Raw genomic sequence first — 17,552 nt, 5'->3', positions numbered from 1 at the left:
AGTGACCTCTGGAATAATTTGCCAGTGTTTTTGTTTTTGTCCCTTGGAGATTCTATCCCCCCACATCAACGAACTGTGTACAAATTTCTTCTGATGGCGCCCTCTTTTGAATCAACCTCCTTCAGTCCATATTATTTACCCATATGGGGGATGGAATCTTTGGGAAACAGATTTCCCTGGGACACCGGCACTCTACCTGTTGGTTTCACATTGACGAGAATAAGTATTGTCATCTAGTTACTGAATCGAAATTTGTGCAGTTCACAATCAAGTACGTTAAGCAATGTTTGCATGAGAGATATTTGCTGTTCCCCTTGTATGAATTTGCTGAGTTTCCTTGGTGGGAAGATCACACCTACTACTGCACACAGAGTTGTGGGACTTCCTTTTGTTGTTCTATTATTCCCCTTTCTAAAGAATCCCGTTGCTTTTGTGGGGCCCAGTTTAACAGAGAAAATACGTTATATAGGGTATGTTCATACAGCGCACTAAGTTAGACCCAAACCGGTTTAACTTGTACGAGCAGTAGGGGGTGGTCATAAAAATAAAACACCCTTGCGTTCAGACAGCACTGAGTTAAACCCGATACGGTTTATCTTTGGTTTTAAGAGGTCAAAGCAAACGCAACCCCGTTACTCTAACATCCTGTTTATTGGCCTGTTCATTGGTCACCAGGTGTTTACGTAATGATTACGGAGGCTAATGGGTCGTCTGTTGTGAGTTAAACCGAATGTGGTCTTTTTTATTGTCCACACACGGTGTTAAAAGATAAACCCGAAGTGGTCTAAAGATAAACCCCCTCCCTGAAAGCTTTATCTTTTGTGGGTTGAACTCGATTCGGACTAACTTTAGAACCGTTCAGACACACAGAGTTGAACTCGATCGGGTTGAGCCATGAGTTAAACTGACTTTAGTACTGTGTCTGATTGACCTCAAAGGGACCTTTATTACATTGTGTAAAAGTCCCCTGAGCTCTGTGTACGCCAACACATCTAAACAAATAAACAAACAACAATCTTGGAACAATGATGTTTTTTTTCCCATCCAGATCTCGAGGTGGAGAAACTCCTCTACAGCTAGCCATCAAGCGCCATCTTCCCGTGGTCGTCGATGCGTTGTGTGTCCGGGGCGCTAATATGAATACACCGGATGAGAAGGGTAATCCACCATTGTGGGTTGCACTGGAGAGCGGACAGGAAGACGTAGCATCAACCCTGGTAGGTTCAATTTTATTAATTTGATTAAAAAATTTAAAAAAAAAAATTAAAAAAAATTATTTTGTGTTCTCTTGATTTGTTTTCATTGATTCATCTGTTTGGTAGGTCTAGTGCGTTTTGGCGGCCCCCCAACAAGAAACATCTTGGTTGAGCTTTTTCGCGTGTTTGTTGAATCGCAGCGACGAGGCTGTTCCAACCAAACAGTAATAATGACTTGTTGGGTTCGGTTAGGCTTTGTTTCAAGATGGCGGACTTTAAAAACTGTGGACAAATTTTTGATGGAAATATTTTTTTGAAATTAAATTCCTTAAAGGGAAGGTACACTATAGGTAATTGTCACAGACCAGTGTTCTCACTTGGTGTATCTCAACATTATGCATAAAATAACAAACCTGTTAAATAACAAACCTGATGAAAGAAAAAACACCCTTGTTGGACGACTTTGTGTGCTTTCAGATAGGAATAAAAGACTTCTAGCTAGAAGTCTTTTATTATTTTCGTGAGAAATTACGTCTATTTCAAAATATACGTTACTTCAGAGGGAGCCGTTTCTCACAATGTTTTATACTATCAACAGATCTTCAATGCTCATTACCAAGTCAGTTTTTAAGTTAATATTTGTTTTGAGTACATTGTACCATCCCTTTTTGTGTACATTCCCTTTAAAGCATTACAATTAAATAGTGTTGATAAACTCACACAGACTAAGTTCCTAAAAATACTAAAAATAAAATAAAGGCTGTATATTTTTCAGTGATATCTCAAGAACACAACCACCTTTTGAAATGAAATGTTCATACGTTAGTCTCCCTTCTCACTGTTATGTTGATTCTCAATCAACTACTGTACATGTAGAAAATCTTTCTGATCGCTTGATGCAAAAGTTGGTAGCCTTGCTTTTATCCGATTTGTGTGTTTGATTATTTTGTAGGTTCGTCATGGTTGTGACACAACAGCGTGGGGTCCAGGCTTTGATGGTTGCCAGCAGACGTTACTTCATAAAGCCATCGATGAAAACAATGAAGCTGTGGCCTGTTTCCTCATCAGGAGGTACAAAAAACTTTCTTGGATCAAAATTTGTCACTGAAAAATGGTTGCTATAAATTGTTCCTATTTTGGATTGTTATTATTATATATTTCTGGTAATGAAACCAAGGATGCCTCATAAGTTAACTTAATTACTGAAGCTTGCAAGCCCGAGGAAACCTGTAAATAAGGGTGCTTTCTATGTGAACCAGATACACCAAGGTTAACCTCTACTCTTCATGATAAGTGTTTATGGCTCTCCTTTTCGGTACACTACCAATCCTAGTACACAGGTCTTAATAGATAAAAGTACAATAAATGTCGAATTGAATTAAACAAATTGAACTGGTTTTTGAAGGATTCTAAACCAATTTCTATTTTTTTATTTTTTTTATTTGTTTGTTGAACTTCATGGACACATTTTGACCCACTTAAAGCTGTCCTCAGATTCAATGACAAATTAACACAAGTCATGACTGAATGATTCTTAAAATTACCATTTCATAATTTCTATTATCATCTATCGTTACAGTATGTGTGATGTAAACAGTCCACGTAGACCAGGACCTCATGGTGAGGGTGGTATGGAGTCTAAGGATGGCCAGGGCCCTCTGCACAGAGCATGTGAATGGGGCCAGGAACTTGTAGTACAGTGCCTTGTAGAACAGCAGGCTGATGTCAACGCAAAGGTCAGTTAAAGGCAGTGGACACTATTGGTAATTACTCAAAATAATTATTAGCGTAAAACCTTTCTTGGTGACGAGTAAAAGGGAGAGGTTGATGGTATAAAACATTGTGAGAAACGGCTCCCTCTGAAGTGCCATAGTTTTCGAGAAAGAAGTAATTTTCCACGAATTTGATTTCGAGACCTCAGAATTAGATTTTGAGGTCTCGAAATCAAGCATCTGAAAGCACACAACTTCGTGTGACAAGGGTGTTATTTCTTTCATTATTATCTCGCAACTTTGACGACCTATTTATTGAGCTAACATTTTCACAGGTTTGTTATTTTATGCATATGTTGAGACACAGCAAGTGAGAAGACTGGTCTTTGCCAATTACGACAGGTGTCCAGTGTCTATAATGAGCAGAAAAGTATATAAATAATAACAAGTATTTTATTTTAATTGTAGGATGCCGAGGGTCGGACGCCGTTACACATTGCCATCACCAATCAACATCCAGCTAGCATCAGCTTATTGATGTCTCATCCACTGCTAGACCTGACGCTAAGAGATCGCAGCGGTCTAACGCCGTTTGCTGCTGCCATGACATACAAGAACAACAAGGCTGCTCAAGCTATCTTGAACAGGGAACCAAGGGCTGCAGAACAGGTAGGAAGATTTCAATCGGAGCTATAAACTGGTTAGGGTTAGGCTTAGGGTTAGGATCAGTGAGTTTCATCCATTCTTTGATCTGACTCTAAGAGATCGCATCGGTCTAACGCTGTTTGCTGCTGCCATGTTTCAAGAACAACCAAGCTGCTCAAGCAATCTTGAACAGGGAACCAAGGTCTGCAGAACAGGTAGGAAGATTTCAATCGGAGCTATAAACTGGTTAGGGTTAGGCTTAGGGTTAGGAGCAGTTAGTTTCATCCAATCTTTGATCTGACTCTAAGAGATCGCATCGGTCTAACGCTGTTTGCTGCTGCCATGTTTCAAGAACAACAAGGCTGCTCAAGCTATCTTGAACAGGGAACCAAGGGCTGCAGAACAGGTAGGAAGAGTTCGTTCAGGGCTAGGAATCGATTAGGGTTAGGCTTAGGGTTAGGATCAGTTAGTTGCATCCATTCTTTGACCTGACGCTAAGAGATCGCAGCGGTCTAACGCCGTTTGCTGCTGCCATGACATACAAGAACAACAAGGCTGCTCAAGCAATCTTGACTGGAGAACCAAGAGCTGCAGAACAGGTAGGAAGAGTTCGTTCAGGGCTAAGAATTGATTAGGGTTAGGCTTAGGGTTAGGATCAGTTAGTTTCATCCATTCTTTGATCTGACTCTAAGAGATCGCAGCGGTCTAACGCTGTTTGCTGCTGCCATGTTTCAAGAACAACCAGGCTGCTCAAGCTATCTTGAACAGGGAACCAAGAGCTACAGAACAGGTAGGGTGGGTTCGTTCAGAGCTAGGAGTTGGTTAATAATAATACTAGGTTCTTGTACAGCGCTTTATTAGACCCCGAGGGTTCTATCAAAGCGCTCAGTATTTTGTCCTGCAAGATATGTGGAGCTAGGTTTTTGAAGTATTAGATCTTTTCCTTTATAGCACCATGTAATGGTTTACAAAGTGCTGCAGCACAATAGACTGATGATCAGGGCCCAATTTCAGAGAGCTGCTTAAGCACAAAATTTTGCTTAAGCAAAAAAATACTTGCTTAGTAAAATCAGATTACCGGCCAAGACTCCACTCAAATGTTATGCTAAGTAGCTAAATACCAGTCACAAGCAATGTACATGGCATGAAATTTTGGCCAGTAACATGTGTAAAATAAGCAAGCTATTTTCGTGCATAAGCAAATATTTTGCTTAAGCAGCTCTATGAAATTGGCCCCAGACTAGGAACACGGGGGCAAACCCCTTCTCTTTTTGATAAGTGTACTAGGTTCTTTTACGTGCGTTACACAATGCATCGGACCAACAGCACCCCAATCTGAATCAAAATTGGTTCTGATTTGTCCTTTTTTTTTAAATCCAGCTGGACAACAAGGGCAGGAATTTCCTTCATATTGCAATCCAAAAGTCAGACATCGAGAGCGTCTTGTTTCTGATCAGCGTCCACGCTAACGTCAACTCCAGCGTGCAGGATTCCTCTAAGCACACTCCGCTACATCTCGCTGTCCAAGCCAGCTCTGAAATCATCGTCAGAAATCTGGTAAGAAATAGTGGGTGCTTTCGATTAGCTGCTCTGGGTCGACCCAGGTCTTCCCTGGTGCTTTAACGGTGGTCGCAGGGGCTCACCGGATTCAGCCCCAATTACTTGAGGAGCAGGTCACTTGGGATTGCTCGAAGTGCATTGCGTCACAACAAGGAACTTTCTCAATGGCCACCATTTTGAAATTCTGCGGGACATTTTAAGGAGTTTGACTGACATTTTCACCCGTAAAGCAGCAGCTTTGTGATCATTAACTATTTTTTATTCCAAGACGAGTACTTTTGCACTAAATTTTGATGTCAATTTTCAAAGAACGTTAAATAAATTAATAATCTGATATTTACTTACATTTTCCATAATTTGTTGTCCATAACAAAATAGTGGTGAATTTGCATATTATTTACATATCATTTACATAATCTTCTTTTGTCTGCAATCAGCTGTTAGCAGGTGCTAATGTGCAGGATACCGACGGGCATAAACAGACTGCATTACACCATGCGGCTGCCGTGGACCAGCCAATAATTATTAGTGTCCTGATAGAGAATGGAATCTTAGTTGACGCCGTGGACGACAATCACAATAACGGTGAGTTTTTACCCAAGCCTACATCCGTATGGACTGTAAAAGGGGTAACCCTGTTTCAGCTCAAGGAGTAGGTGGCAATGGCCTCTGGAAAAAATAATTGTAGTGCATACCTTGAAGTGGCCTTCAGGCCTTGTGTGTCTGGCAACTTGCATACAATTTTTGTTTGTTTTTTGTTTGTTTGTTTGTTTGTTTGTTTTAATGATCTTCCCTTCAAGGGAGCTCAGCAAAATCCCACCAGGGGATATGCAGGCATGCAACTTTTCCCTGGATCAGCTGATTTCCTCAGTTTTTAATCTCAGTTTTATCATTCAAAATTGAAAAATATTATACAAAATCATTGAAATTTGGTAATTTCCTCTTTTTGGTGAAGTTACAGTTGCATGTCTAGATATAAACCCAAAACTTGCAACAGCCTGATTATCTGACGTCACACTCAAGGCTCGTGAATTACGTACGCCAGAGATCTGCTGTTGAGCCCATGTCCATAATCACCTTTGACCTCGCATCATTTCACATGGATTTCAGAGTTCTGGAGATTCACAGTTTAATCCGACGTACATGTGAATACATGTAAAATAAGGACAGGGGACCAGCCGCTGTAATCTCTCTCATACAAACATTGCATTGAATGCATTGACACAGTACACAGTCGGTCCTCTTACTTTCTGACTTTCTGATTAATTGAAGTACATTTTTGTTTTTTTTCAACATTCTTATTTCGCTTTCTCTTTTGTTTGACAGCATTACATATCAGCGTTCAGCACGGCAACCTGGCAAGCACCAGAGCGTTACTGACTGAATCTCAGATCAACGCAGAGTCATATAATGCAAAGTAAGTGCCCATAAAACAAACCTCTCAGATGTAGAACAAAGAGCCACTCCAACAACTTTATTCAATATCTGCATGTCTTTGGAACCCATTGCCTGGTGCATGTTTCCCATCCATCCTACAATCTAGACTGTTTCAAAGGCACTGGACACTTATTGGTAATTTCTCAAAATAATGATTAGCATAAAACCTTACTTGGTTACAAGTAATGGGGAGCTGTTGGTAGTATAAAACATTGTAAGAAATGGCTTCCTCTGAAATAACGTAGTTTTAATATTCCATGACTTTGATTTTGAGACCTCAGAATTAGATTTTGTTCGGGGGTGCCAGTCAGAAGACATACAACCGTTAACTGTCGTTTAGCCAGGGATCACACCCAAATTTCTGACTGGCACCCCCGAACAAAGATATTGACAAAATAGGGACACCTCCAATATAGGGCTAGATAGCTCAGTTGGTAGAGCGCCGGCACATTAATCCGGTGGTTCGAATCCCACTCTAGTCAATTCTTTGTTCAACCCCAAAAAATCATTTACAAATTTACCCAGTCAGTTTCCCTTGTGGTTTATATTGATATCTGAAACAAAAAGTCGCATCCCCTTAAAGTGATCCCCTAGCTGCCGCTTCCCAGGTTGTATCCTAGTTTGGGTGTGATCCCTGGCTACACGGCAGTTAACGGTTGTATGGCTTCTGACTGGCACCCCCGAACAAAGATATTGACAAAATAGGGACACCTCCAATGTAGGGCTAGATAGCTCAGTTGGTAGAGCGCCGGCACATTAATCCGAAGGTCGGTGGTTCGAATCTCACTCTAGTCAATTCTTTGCTCAACCCCTTAAATAATTTCAAAATTTACCCAGTCAGTTTCCCTTGTGGTATATATTGTTATTATATTTGTGTGAAATTGATTTTTGATCTTACCCAGGGGTCAGACACCGATGCATATTCTAGGTCAATGCGGTCGCGATAACGCCGCCGCAATATTTGAACTCTTCAAGGAATGTATGCCAACTTATCCAGTAGATAAACAGGATGCTGACGGCAACACAGGTAATAGTAATGAAAACTTATAAAGCACACACATCCACAAAAGTGCTCATGGCGCTAAGTTCAAACAATAACATCATATACGATCCTATAAGCTGAAGTAGTAGTCTAGTCTAATTTCTATACCATCCGCCCTGGTACAAGTTAAAAAGCAGGACAGTTCTTTTCAGAATTGAGAAGTCTCCCGAACCTCCGATTATCTACTCCGCAGCAGTAGAATAAAGCAAGACAGTTCCCTAAAAACAACTCTACCTGGCAAGTAGATACACACATGGTGTTACCGCAAACAAAATATACATTGATACCTCACCATGCAATATCTCAAATCCTATAAACATCATATACATGAACAATAATTAAAATGGAACTGTAAGCCTAATAATAGTAATAATAGACAATATTTATAAAGCACCTTTTACAAAAGTTACAAAGCACTGTACATAGTATCTAAGATTAAACACAAATTAAAATAATTTAGCTGAGCATAAAAGTAAAGAGTAAGCTAAGAAGAAATCTGACACACAATACATGTAGTAAAGAAATGCAAAAAAAATAAAATTCATTCTAAGCGTAAAAACAAACCATTTACTTGATTTGAATTGGGTTCAAGAAACAGATGATTTTACTTGTGCTGGTAATTTGTTCCATAGGCGTGGCGCATCATGAGAGATTTGACAGCTCCGAGCTCTGCAAAAACTAGTTAAAGGCACTGTACACATTTGGTAATTGTCAAAGACCAGAGTTCTCACTTGGTGTATCTCAACATATGCATCAAATAACAAAACTGTGAAAATTTGAGCTCAATTAGTAATCGAAGTTGCGAGAAAATAATGAAAGAAAAAACACCCTTTCAGCTTTCAGATGCAAGTTGATTTTGAGACCTCATCTAAAGGTCTAGAAATCAAATTCGTGGAAAATTACTTCTTTTTCGAAAACTACGTCACTTCAGAGGGAGCTGTTTCTCACAATGTTTTTTACTATCAACAGCTCCCCATTACTTGTTACCAAGTCAGTTTTTAAGTTAATATTTGTTTTGAGTAATTACCAAATGTGTACCTTCCCTTTAATATCTGACGTTACGACCCAGAAGAGTCTTTCTCAAAGAAAAAAAAAGAATAAATGTTTGCATACAGCTTATCAACCTGTATCGCATCTGGTCTTCTGGAATCCTCCTGGCAGACATCCAAATCGCGGCAGGAGGAAAATGAGCTACCCAGACACCATCACCAACGACACAAATCTCAATCCAAACGAGACTCACCCAGCACCACTTCATCAAAGCTGCTTCTACTATTCCGTCCAAGGACGAGAGATGATGATGATAATAATAATTATTGTTACTATCATTGTTTTGTTTGTTTACAGTATTGCTGTTAGCATACCAGAATGGAAACGGAGCATTGTGTAGAGCTATTGTCAGAAGTGGAGCAAGCGTAGGAATACTGAATAAGAATGGAACCTCAATATTCAATGCACAGGTGGCCACGAAACAACTCCTGTTTAGGTTACTAGGTAAGTCTCTAACGGTCGCAAGTTTTATTTTATTTGTTTATTTATTACACACCCAACAGCACAATAAGCCCCAATAACATGATGGATAGATAACGAGAAGAAACGTTCATGGACGTGGGTTCGAATCCCACCTGAGTAATATTCCTGTGATTTTTTTTCACATGACTCGGGTAAGTACTGAGTATACAGTGCTAACACAAATCGGTGTATATGGGTAAAACCAAAAATGATGTTCTACATCCCTGATGCAAATTTCCATCTAAGAAATTTTAAGTTTTAGATTTGGGAGGAAACCCCCAAATTGGTGCCCTGAACCGCTCTGGACCACACGCCACTTGTTCATTTCTCTGATTTTGTTCCATCAGATATGCTATCATCGGAACCTGCTTGGTCTGAGAGTGAGATATGTCAGGATTGTCAAGTCAAGTTCTCCATTAAGACAAGAAAACATCACTGGTAAGAAACAAATATATTTCTCTTTGACTGATTACAATCTTATTCATTCTTTTCACCAGTAGATTGAGGTTTTGGTGTGTGATTTTTAAATTCTTTTAAAGACAGTGGACACTATTGGTAACTGTTGAAGACCAGTCTTCTCACTTGCTGTATCTCAACATATGCATAAAATAACAAACCTGTGAAAATTGTAGCTCAATAATAATAATAATAATTAAAGAAAAATAACCCTTGCAACACAAAGTTGCGTGCGTTTAGATGGTTGATTTAGAACTTGAGGTCTCCAAATCAAATTTGTGGAAAATTACTTCTTTCTCAAAAACTAGGTCACTTCAGAGGGAGCCGTTTCTTACAATGTTTTATACTATCAACCTCTCCCCATTACACCTTACCAAATAAAAAACCTCTTCCCATTACTTGTTACCAAATAAAGTTTTATTCTAATAATTATTTTGAGTAATTACCAATAGTGTCCACTGCCTTTAACGCTCCTACTCTTTGCAACTTTCTCCATTAATAACCCTGCCCCCCCCCCCCCCGACCAACCTGTGTCAGGTAACCTTTGTACACAATGTCAATTCTCACTTCATAGGAAGGGGACCAGTTAAATTTTCCTCAAAGCCTCTTCTCAGAACCACCACTACTCAAAAGAGATTTACACATGGTGCTACCGCAAAAAAAACCTCACCCGTATATACTCCCACCATTCAAAGTTTGAAATCCAACAGGTTTTATAATTGTTTGACGATCACTCATGTCAATGGATGGGTTGCAATACGTGTCATTGTCTGCCGTCTTTGATGTATTAACACTGGAAAAGTGCACGTGTGTACGTGCTGCGCGTGACTCTCACCCAATGGTAGCTCTTCCCGCGTGCACAATTTATCAAATATGGCGGCCGATGACGCGTATTGCAATCCATCTATTTACTCTCCGTAACCACCGGTTCTTCTCGGAACCACCACATGGTGCTGCTGCAAACCTCACCCTCTCACCATGCAAAGTTTCAAGTCCTACTGATTCTATAATTGTTTGACAATCACTCATGTGAATTTTCTGTCTGTGTGTCTTCTTTTCACCAGCCGTCACTGCGGGCGAATCTTGTGCAATAAGTGTTCATCTAAGATGGTTCCGATCATCAAATACGACCAAACAAAGCCGGTCCGTGTCTGTGACATTTGCTTTGATGTCTTATCACTAGGTGCTCTCTAAGAAACCAAAAAGTCCACGCTCTCCATCTTTGTACCATAACTCTCCTCGACTCTCCAAAATCCTCTTTGAGGAAGTTGTCCGACTGCAAGGGATTGAGGACTGAAGGCCTTTTTTAATAGGCCTTGTAACTGTTACTTAAAAGTAACAGTTACTTTTCACCGGGCGAAGGCAGTCTAGTTTTGTCCAAGTCCGAAGTATGTGGTTCGAAGACAGGAGAAGAGGATATTGGAGGATTGAGGTCACCTGTAGGCAAGTTGGCCTAGGGATTTAGAGTTCATTTAGGTACGCTTCATGTTTTACCAGTGGTTCTTCTTCTTCCTTTCAAGTTCACGCAAACTTACAGTTAAAACTTTTTGGGTCTTGTTGTTAAACATGGTAACATCTGTACAACAGGGCAGAGTGAAGACAAAGCGAAGATTGTCTCATATCCATGAAGGAAGTTTTTTTTACTATTTGAAAGCAAAAACGAAACGTGGGCCATTTACTATATTTTGCATATATACCATAGGTCCTTTTGGTTGGTAAGCAGTTTGCAACAGCTATTTCTATTTTCTCTACTATTTGAAAGGGAATCTAAACGAAGGTTCTAAAACGTGAACGTTTAAGTCTTCTGATAAAGAGCAGGGCCCAATTTCATAGAGCTTTAAGAAAATCCCTGCTTAGCAAATATGAGCAGGATACCAGTCACAAATTGTACAGGTGACATGGTATTGCAGCTGGTATTGTTATTCTGGTAAGTATAATTTTATTTTGCTTAGCTTATTTTTTAGTTCTTTAAAGACACTGGACACTATTGGTAACTGTCAAAGACCAGTCTTCTCACTTGGTGTATCTCAGCCTATGCATAAAATAACAAACCTGTGAAAATTTGAGCTCAATCGGTCGTTGAAGTTGCAAGATAACTATGAAAGAAAAAACACCCCTGTCACAGGAAGTTTGTGCTTTCAGATGCTTGATTTCGAGACCTCAAATTCTAAACCTGAGGTCTCGATATCAAATTTGTGGAAAACTACTTCTTTCTCGAAAAACTTCTCCACTTCAGAGGGAGCCCTTTCACACAATTTTTTAAACTACCAACCTCTCCCCATTACTCGTTACCAAGTAGGGTTTTATGCTAATAATTATTTTGAGTAATTACCAATAGTGTCCACTGCCTTTAAGCAGCTCTATGAAATTGCTAGACTAGCAGGCTAGTTAAAGAAGAGACTGATACAGTTCTTGTGCTTGTATATAATGTTTTTTTAAATGATTGCACCGTCAATCTAGAATGCAGATTCTGTTTGTGCACATTCTTATCTTCATGTGCACCTTGTTCTGTCTATGCCTTGATACGTTGACGTCCAATGAAGCGTTTCTTAATTTCTAATTTTCACCTGATGGTCCTGTAATCAAGCATTTTGGATCTTGGCTGTGCTCCGTGGTCATAATGGGTTGATGTGGCTGGCAGCCAGAGGTGCCTTGCATTCCTGCTTCTCAAACATATTATAGCCGCGTCCTACGCAAGGATGATTAGCTCCCTCAAATTATTCACGAGTCTCCCATTCTTAAAGATGTTATGTCAAATTTTTGGCCGATTTGACCCCAAAATTTTGATTTAAAATTCAATAGGTATTTTGATGGGGGTCGAGAAAGTTACAAGCTTTAATTTGAGCCATTGCTCGAAAAAGTCCGCCAATTATTAGTAGCAGTGAAATAAAGTGCTCAAAATTAGTTTTTGTCGGGAACCCGACACTATATCACGTGACCAATTCTTATGTGTTTTATAAGAAACATTTTAAATTTTTGTCATGGTTCCTGACCATTAAAAGTTAAACTTTTTTTCATTAGAGCGGGTGATACTCTTTGAAATACCATTCACTCAAAAAAATATTTTTTTTAATGTTTGGGGCAAAAAATCTGACATAGCATCTTTAAGATAGAAGCTCAGTATTGACTGTGCAAATGCGGGGTTCTGGTTGGCCAGGGCGTTGATTGCATGAGGGCTAGTGCGACCAGTGTAGACCAACAGCCTAATTTGAAAATTTTGGTTTCTTATCTAGACCATTTTTTCGGAAAATTGAGAGCAGTTTTTCCCTTTCAAGGGCATAACATGTCTTATCCTACATAGGATTTGAGGCATTGCATGGTGAGGTATCGATATATATTTCGTTTGCGAACACCATGAGTGTATCTACATGCCAGAGTTTGTTCTTTCGAGAGCTGTCCTTTCTTGGACTCTTTTTACGCTTTCATCTCGTTTTTATGGCAAAACAGCTTATCTCTGTACTTTTCTCAAAACGTAATTTTTCGTGCTGAAGGAACATGTGAACAACATTTAACCAATGACCGAAGCAGAAAACATATTCCTGGTAGAGATTGCCAAAACACACTCTAGGTTACTTAAAGCCATTGGACCCTTTCGGAACAGAAAAAAAATCACAGATTTACAAATAACTTACAGGGTTTACAGAAGGTAATGGTAAAAGACTTCTCTTAAAATATTATTCCATGAAATGCTTTACTTTTTGAGAAAACTTTAAAACAATATCAATTCTCGATATCGAGATTTACGGATTAACATGTCATGACACGGCGAAACGTGCGGAAACAAGGGTTATTTTCTCCCGACTCTGATGACTGATTGAGCCAAAATTTTCACAGGTTTGTTATTTTATATATAAGTTGTGATACACGAAGTGTGGGCCTTTGACAATACTGTTTACCGAAAGTATCCAATGGCTTTAATGTTTATGTCAGTTATAAACAAAAGATCTTCCTCGTTAACTTTGCTTCATTCATTGCCAGGGATCGTTATAATTAGACATGATGTTGCTTAATTGTTATAAATATTTAGCAACACTCATAGTTATGTAGGTAAAGTGCCAGTTTTTGTTTTAAGATCATAGAAATAATAGCGGGAGAATGTAGAGTGTGAAGTTACATGTACCTGTTGGTATTAAAAGTTATCTACGCCAACAGCTGGGATAAAAAACGGACAAGGATGTCACCTTGAGCTCAGCATTCTTCGGTTCCTATTTCTAGATTAAGATTAGGATTATGTTTAATCTCATAGCTAATAAGGTTAATCAGCAGTTTGCAAGTTAAAGGGCATATTTATACAAATTAAAAAAGAAATGTAATAATTATTGTAATTTTAATTGCTTTACAGTAAATTAAATACTATTATTTAATTAATTGAATTTGTAACGGCTCTTAGAGGTTTTCTGTATCCTCTTTTCGACGTTAAAGGATTCATGTTTTAAAGTTTTGATCATTCATGTCTTTAAGTTGTATATAAACCAATCGCATGCTCATTGAAATAGTAATGTTTATATTCAGCATGTTTTGGTTACTAGGTTCATCAGCTTTTGTGTTTTAATTCTTTCTTCAAGGCAATATAATAATGTTTGTTGAAATTTGTTCTTTATTTCTTTAGACAGTATTTTTAAGAATTCCGACCTCAACAAATCGTCCAAAATCCATCTTGGCCCATTTTCATGGCTCTGCTAACTGTATGCAAAAATTATTGCTTACGCTAAGCGTGTTTCACAGGTTAGCTTTATTTTGCTTATGTGACTGGGTACTCCATGGTATTCCTTGCTTACACAGATAGTGGATAAATTCGGTGGTAAGCACAGCACAGCCATGAAATTGGGCCAAGATGAGTGGATTTTTCATAGAGCTGCTTAAGCACAAAAAGTAGCCGAGCACAACAAATATTCCTTACCAGAATGAGGTCACAGCCAAAATACCTTTTCATACCACTTGCTAAGCAGATATTTGATAAGCCGTAGTTTCTGCTTTGGCTGCTGTGTGAACTGGCCTTGGTTTTGAACCTCAAAGCCAGTCACTCTTAGGCTGTGTCTGAAATAGTGGCTATAGCTGCTATGGCTGCAGCTGTTGCTAAGGGTGTTGCTATAGGGATCCTGTGCTTGTTCACATGACGATCAAGCTGTGGCTGATTCTGACGACAGTGTATGTCGCCAGGGATACCAGTGTTGGTAGTGTCAAATCCTTTTATTGCTACCACAGAGTGGAGGATTTGTAGGGTTTTAATTACTGTGTAATTTTGTAATTTCTTTTTCTATCTTCAGTGACTGGTCTGTTTCCGTCCCATAGATATTAATATTGGGATTAAACACACAGATGATGAGAAATTCTTATGACTTGCCTTAAAAGGTGTCTTAATCATGTAATAGACTGGCCGTAGCTATAATAGAACTATCAATTCTACAGTTGAGTTACAGACACATGTGAAATCCTGCTAGCTACAACAGACTGATAGCAAGTATACCTGTACAGATGCTGTCATTGTGAGAAGATGGTGTCAGTTTAGGATAAAGATATAGCCAGATTGGGATAGTTTGATTGTCATGATGAGAGACATTTAATACCTTCATTGGGAGAAGATGATGTCAGTCAGGATACAGGTATATCCAAATATGGGTGTTTTATTGTTGGCTCTCAAGATTCTTTCGATCTGGGACCTTTTATACCTTCATTGGGAGTCAGGATAAAAGTATACCCCAAATGGGATAGTTTTTTTTGGGCTCTCAAGCTTTTCTTCTGATGTGGAACCTGTAATACATAGGGCTGTAACATAAGACTCTCCTGATAGGGCATAATTAGTAAAGGTAGTAACTGTGACTGAAATCTCATAAACTATTTCAAACTAAACTTTTTAGATTGCACATTCCTGCGAAGTAAGAAAGAGCCGAAGGAGGGACAGGTGCCCCTTTGAGGTAGTTTTCTTATTGGTGTCAGCGATCCTCTCCTTTAGATATGATTCCGTGAGCCGAGTACTATTTTTTAGCATACTGGAAGTTACTGAATTCTTAAATGACAAAATTGTTCTCGCTAGTCTTATCTGGACTGATCCAAAAGGTTTCCTTTGCTTTGTCTGTGACTTGTTCTTGCTGGAAACATCCAGAGTAAAAGTTGCTCAAAGAAAAGAAATCGCGTTGAAGAATTATTTGTTCTGCTGGTGTGCTGGACAATCTTATGTTTTTCTAAAAACTTACTACTAGACCTTATGCATTGTCAAGTCATCAAGCCGCCAACTTGGGCCATGTTGTCACACAAGTCAATTTACAGGCAACTTGTGCCAGGCAATCATCTTCAATCATGGAGGAATAAGAAAACATAAAAGAAGGATGTTCTTAATGGCAGTGGACAATATTGGTAATCACTCAAATAATTACTAGCATAAAACCTTTCTTGGTGACGAGTAATGGGGAGAGGTTGATAGTATAAAACATTGTGAGAAACGGGTCCCTCTGAAGTGCCATAGTTTTCGAGAGAGAAGTGATTTTCCACGAATTTGATTTCGAGACCTCAAGTTTAGAACTTGAGGTCTCGAAATCAACTATCTAAACGCACACAACTTCGTGTGACATGGGTGTTTTTTCTTTCATTATTATCTCGCAACTTTGATGACCAATTGAGCTCAAATTTTCACAGGTTTGTTATTTTATGCATATGTTGAGACACACCAACTGTGAAGGCTGGTCTTTGACAATTACCAATAGTGTCCACTGTCTTTAAACATTTGAGTTTTCTCGTTGCATCCTTAGGCATAGTGAGTTAGACAGCTAGAAGAATGTCTCTTGTGCTGTCAAAGTGTTCTTTGGGCATGCAGTCTAGTTGGTTGCCTCCAAGTTGCCTGTAAAAATTGTCCTTTGAAACAATAGAAACTCACAAACGCGTTTGAAAACAGAGTTGTGGGGATCTGCTAATGGTGTTCCAGTAGTATTCCCTTTTCCATAGAATCATGTTGTGTGTTCCATGGTTTAACAAGCTAGGAACCATGATATGTGGATCTTTGTTCCATTAAACCACAGACTTGTATGCGCAGTGCACAGGATTGGCCAATGAACAGCCTCCGTTTGACCTCGAGGCGAAGACGCATTACTTAAACGAAGTTATGTTGCTTAAGGTCTATTGCGGTAAACCATTTACCTATTTATTCATAGCTATGTTTTGTAGAGCCATTTGTAGTTCAGCTAAAGGGATAATCTAATGCTTCAGTTTTGTTGAAATATAATGCTCAGGAAATCTGATGCGCTAGTGGAAAGGAATTTTATAGATTATCTGTTGAAGATAAATCTGTAGACATCAAATTCCTTAGCACTGGAAAGGATAAAGCTAATTTAAGTCAAGGAATATGAAAATAAAATGAAAAAAGCCTTGTTTGTTTTTTTGTTTTTCGTACCAAACATCTTGTTTTAAAGATACCTGAAAGTTATGTCACACTAGGTGCAACGCATTCGCTATCTTCATTTTGTTTTAATTTGGATAGAATGCTTCCTTTCGTTTGTAAATAAAAAAACAAATAAATTCTACTTGCATCAAAACTTGGTTTCTGCGATAGTTTTTGTTGTTGACAGGTTGTGTTTTAAAAAGTATAATAAAGGGTGTGCACAACATAATAAAGATTGCAGTGAAGTACAGGTTTGCACATACTTAAAAAGGCACACATTATGGGTGCGTTCGTTTAGCTTCCCTGGGTCGACCCCGGTCTGCCCCGGTGCGTTCTAATAGCCCTGACTTCATTCCAGGGGCTCACCCGGGTCAGCCCCAGTGCCCTGCTTGTGGAGTGGGTCACTTTGGGGCTGGCCCCAGGTGCATGACGTCACTACGAGAGCGGTGAGCGATCGTTCGTTTAGCTCTTGTCAGGGGCTCACCCGAATGAGCACCGCGGGGCAGACCCAGGGAAGCTAATCGAACGCACCCAAAGTCATGGTCGAAAACGTCCCTTTACATATATATTATTAGTAGTAGTATTTCTGCTTGAACTTGAACCCACATCTGACACTCGGC

At 39.2% G+C, this 17,552-nt stretch overlaps 1 protein-coding gene across 1 annotated transcript in view; it reads left to right on the top strand.

Moving 5' to 3' along the window:
* LOC139939210 (rabankyrin-5-like) overlaps window positions 1-17,521 on the top strand; it is a 34,590-nt gene extending 17,069 nt beyond the window's left edge. Inside the window, exons 14-24 of the mRNA XM_071935004.1 lie at window positions 1,049-1,217; window positions 2,149-2,267; window positions 2,776-2,932; window positions 3,377-3,577; window positions 4,934-5,110; window positions 5,551-5,698; window positions 6,440-6,530; window positions 7,453-7,577; window positions 8,940-9,086; window positions 9,452-9,542; window positions 10,625-17,521. Of these exons, the coding sequence (XP_071791105.1) occupies window positions 1,049-1,217; window positions 2,149-2,267; window positions 2,776-2,932; window positions 3,377-3,577; window positions 4,934-5,110; window positions 5,551-5,698; window positions 6,440-6,530; window positions 7,453-7,577; window positions 8,940-9,086; window positions 9,452-9,542; window positions 10,625-10,754 (1,555 nt within the window). The 3' untranslated portion in view covers window positions 10,755-17,521. The remainder of the gene's footprint in view (window positions 1-1,048; window positions 1,218-2,148; window positions 2,268-2,775; window positions 2,933-3,376; window positions 3,578-4,933; window positions 5,111-5,550; window positions 5,699-6,439; window positions 6,531-7,452; window positions 7,578-8,939; window positions 9,087-9,451; window positions 9,543-10,624) is intronic.
* Window positions 17,522-17,552: the final 31 nt, after the last annotated feature.

This window comes from Asterias amurensis, chromosome 6, assembly GCF_032118995.1.
Source record: "Asterias amurensis chromosome 6, ASM3211899v1".
NCBI classification, from domain to species: Eukaryota; Metazoa; Echinodermata; class Asteroidea; order Forcipulatida; family Asteriidae; genus Asterias; species Asterias amurensis.
This window is presented reverse-complemented; position numbering and strand designations above follow the sequence as displayed.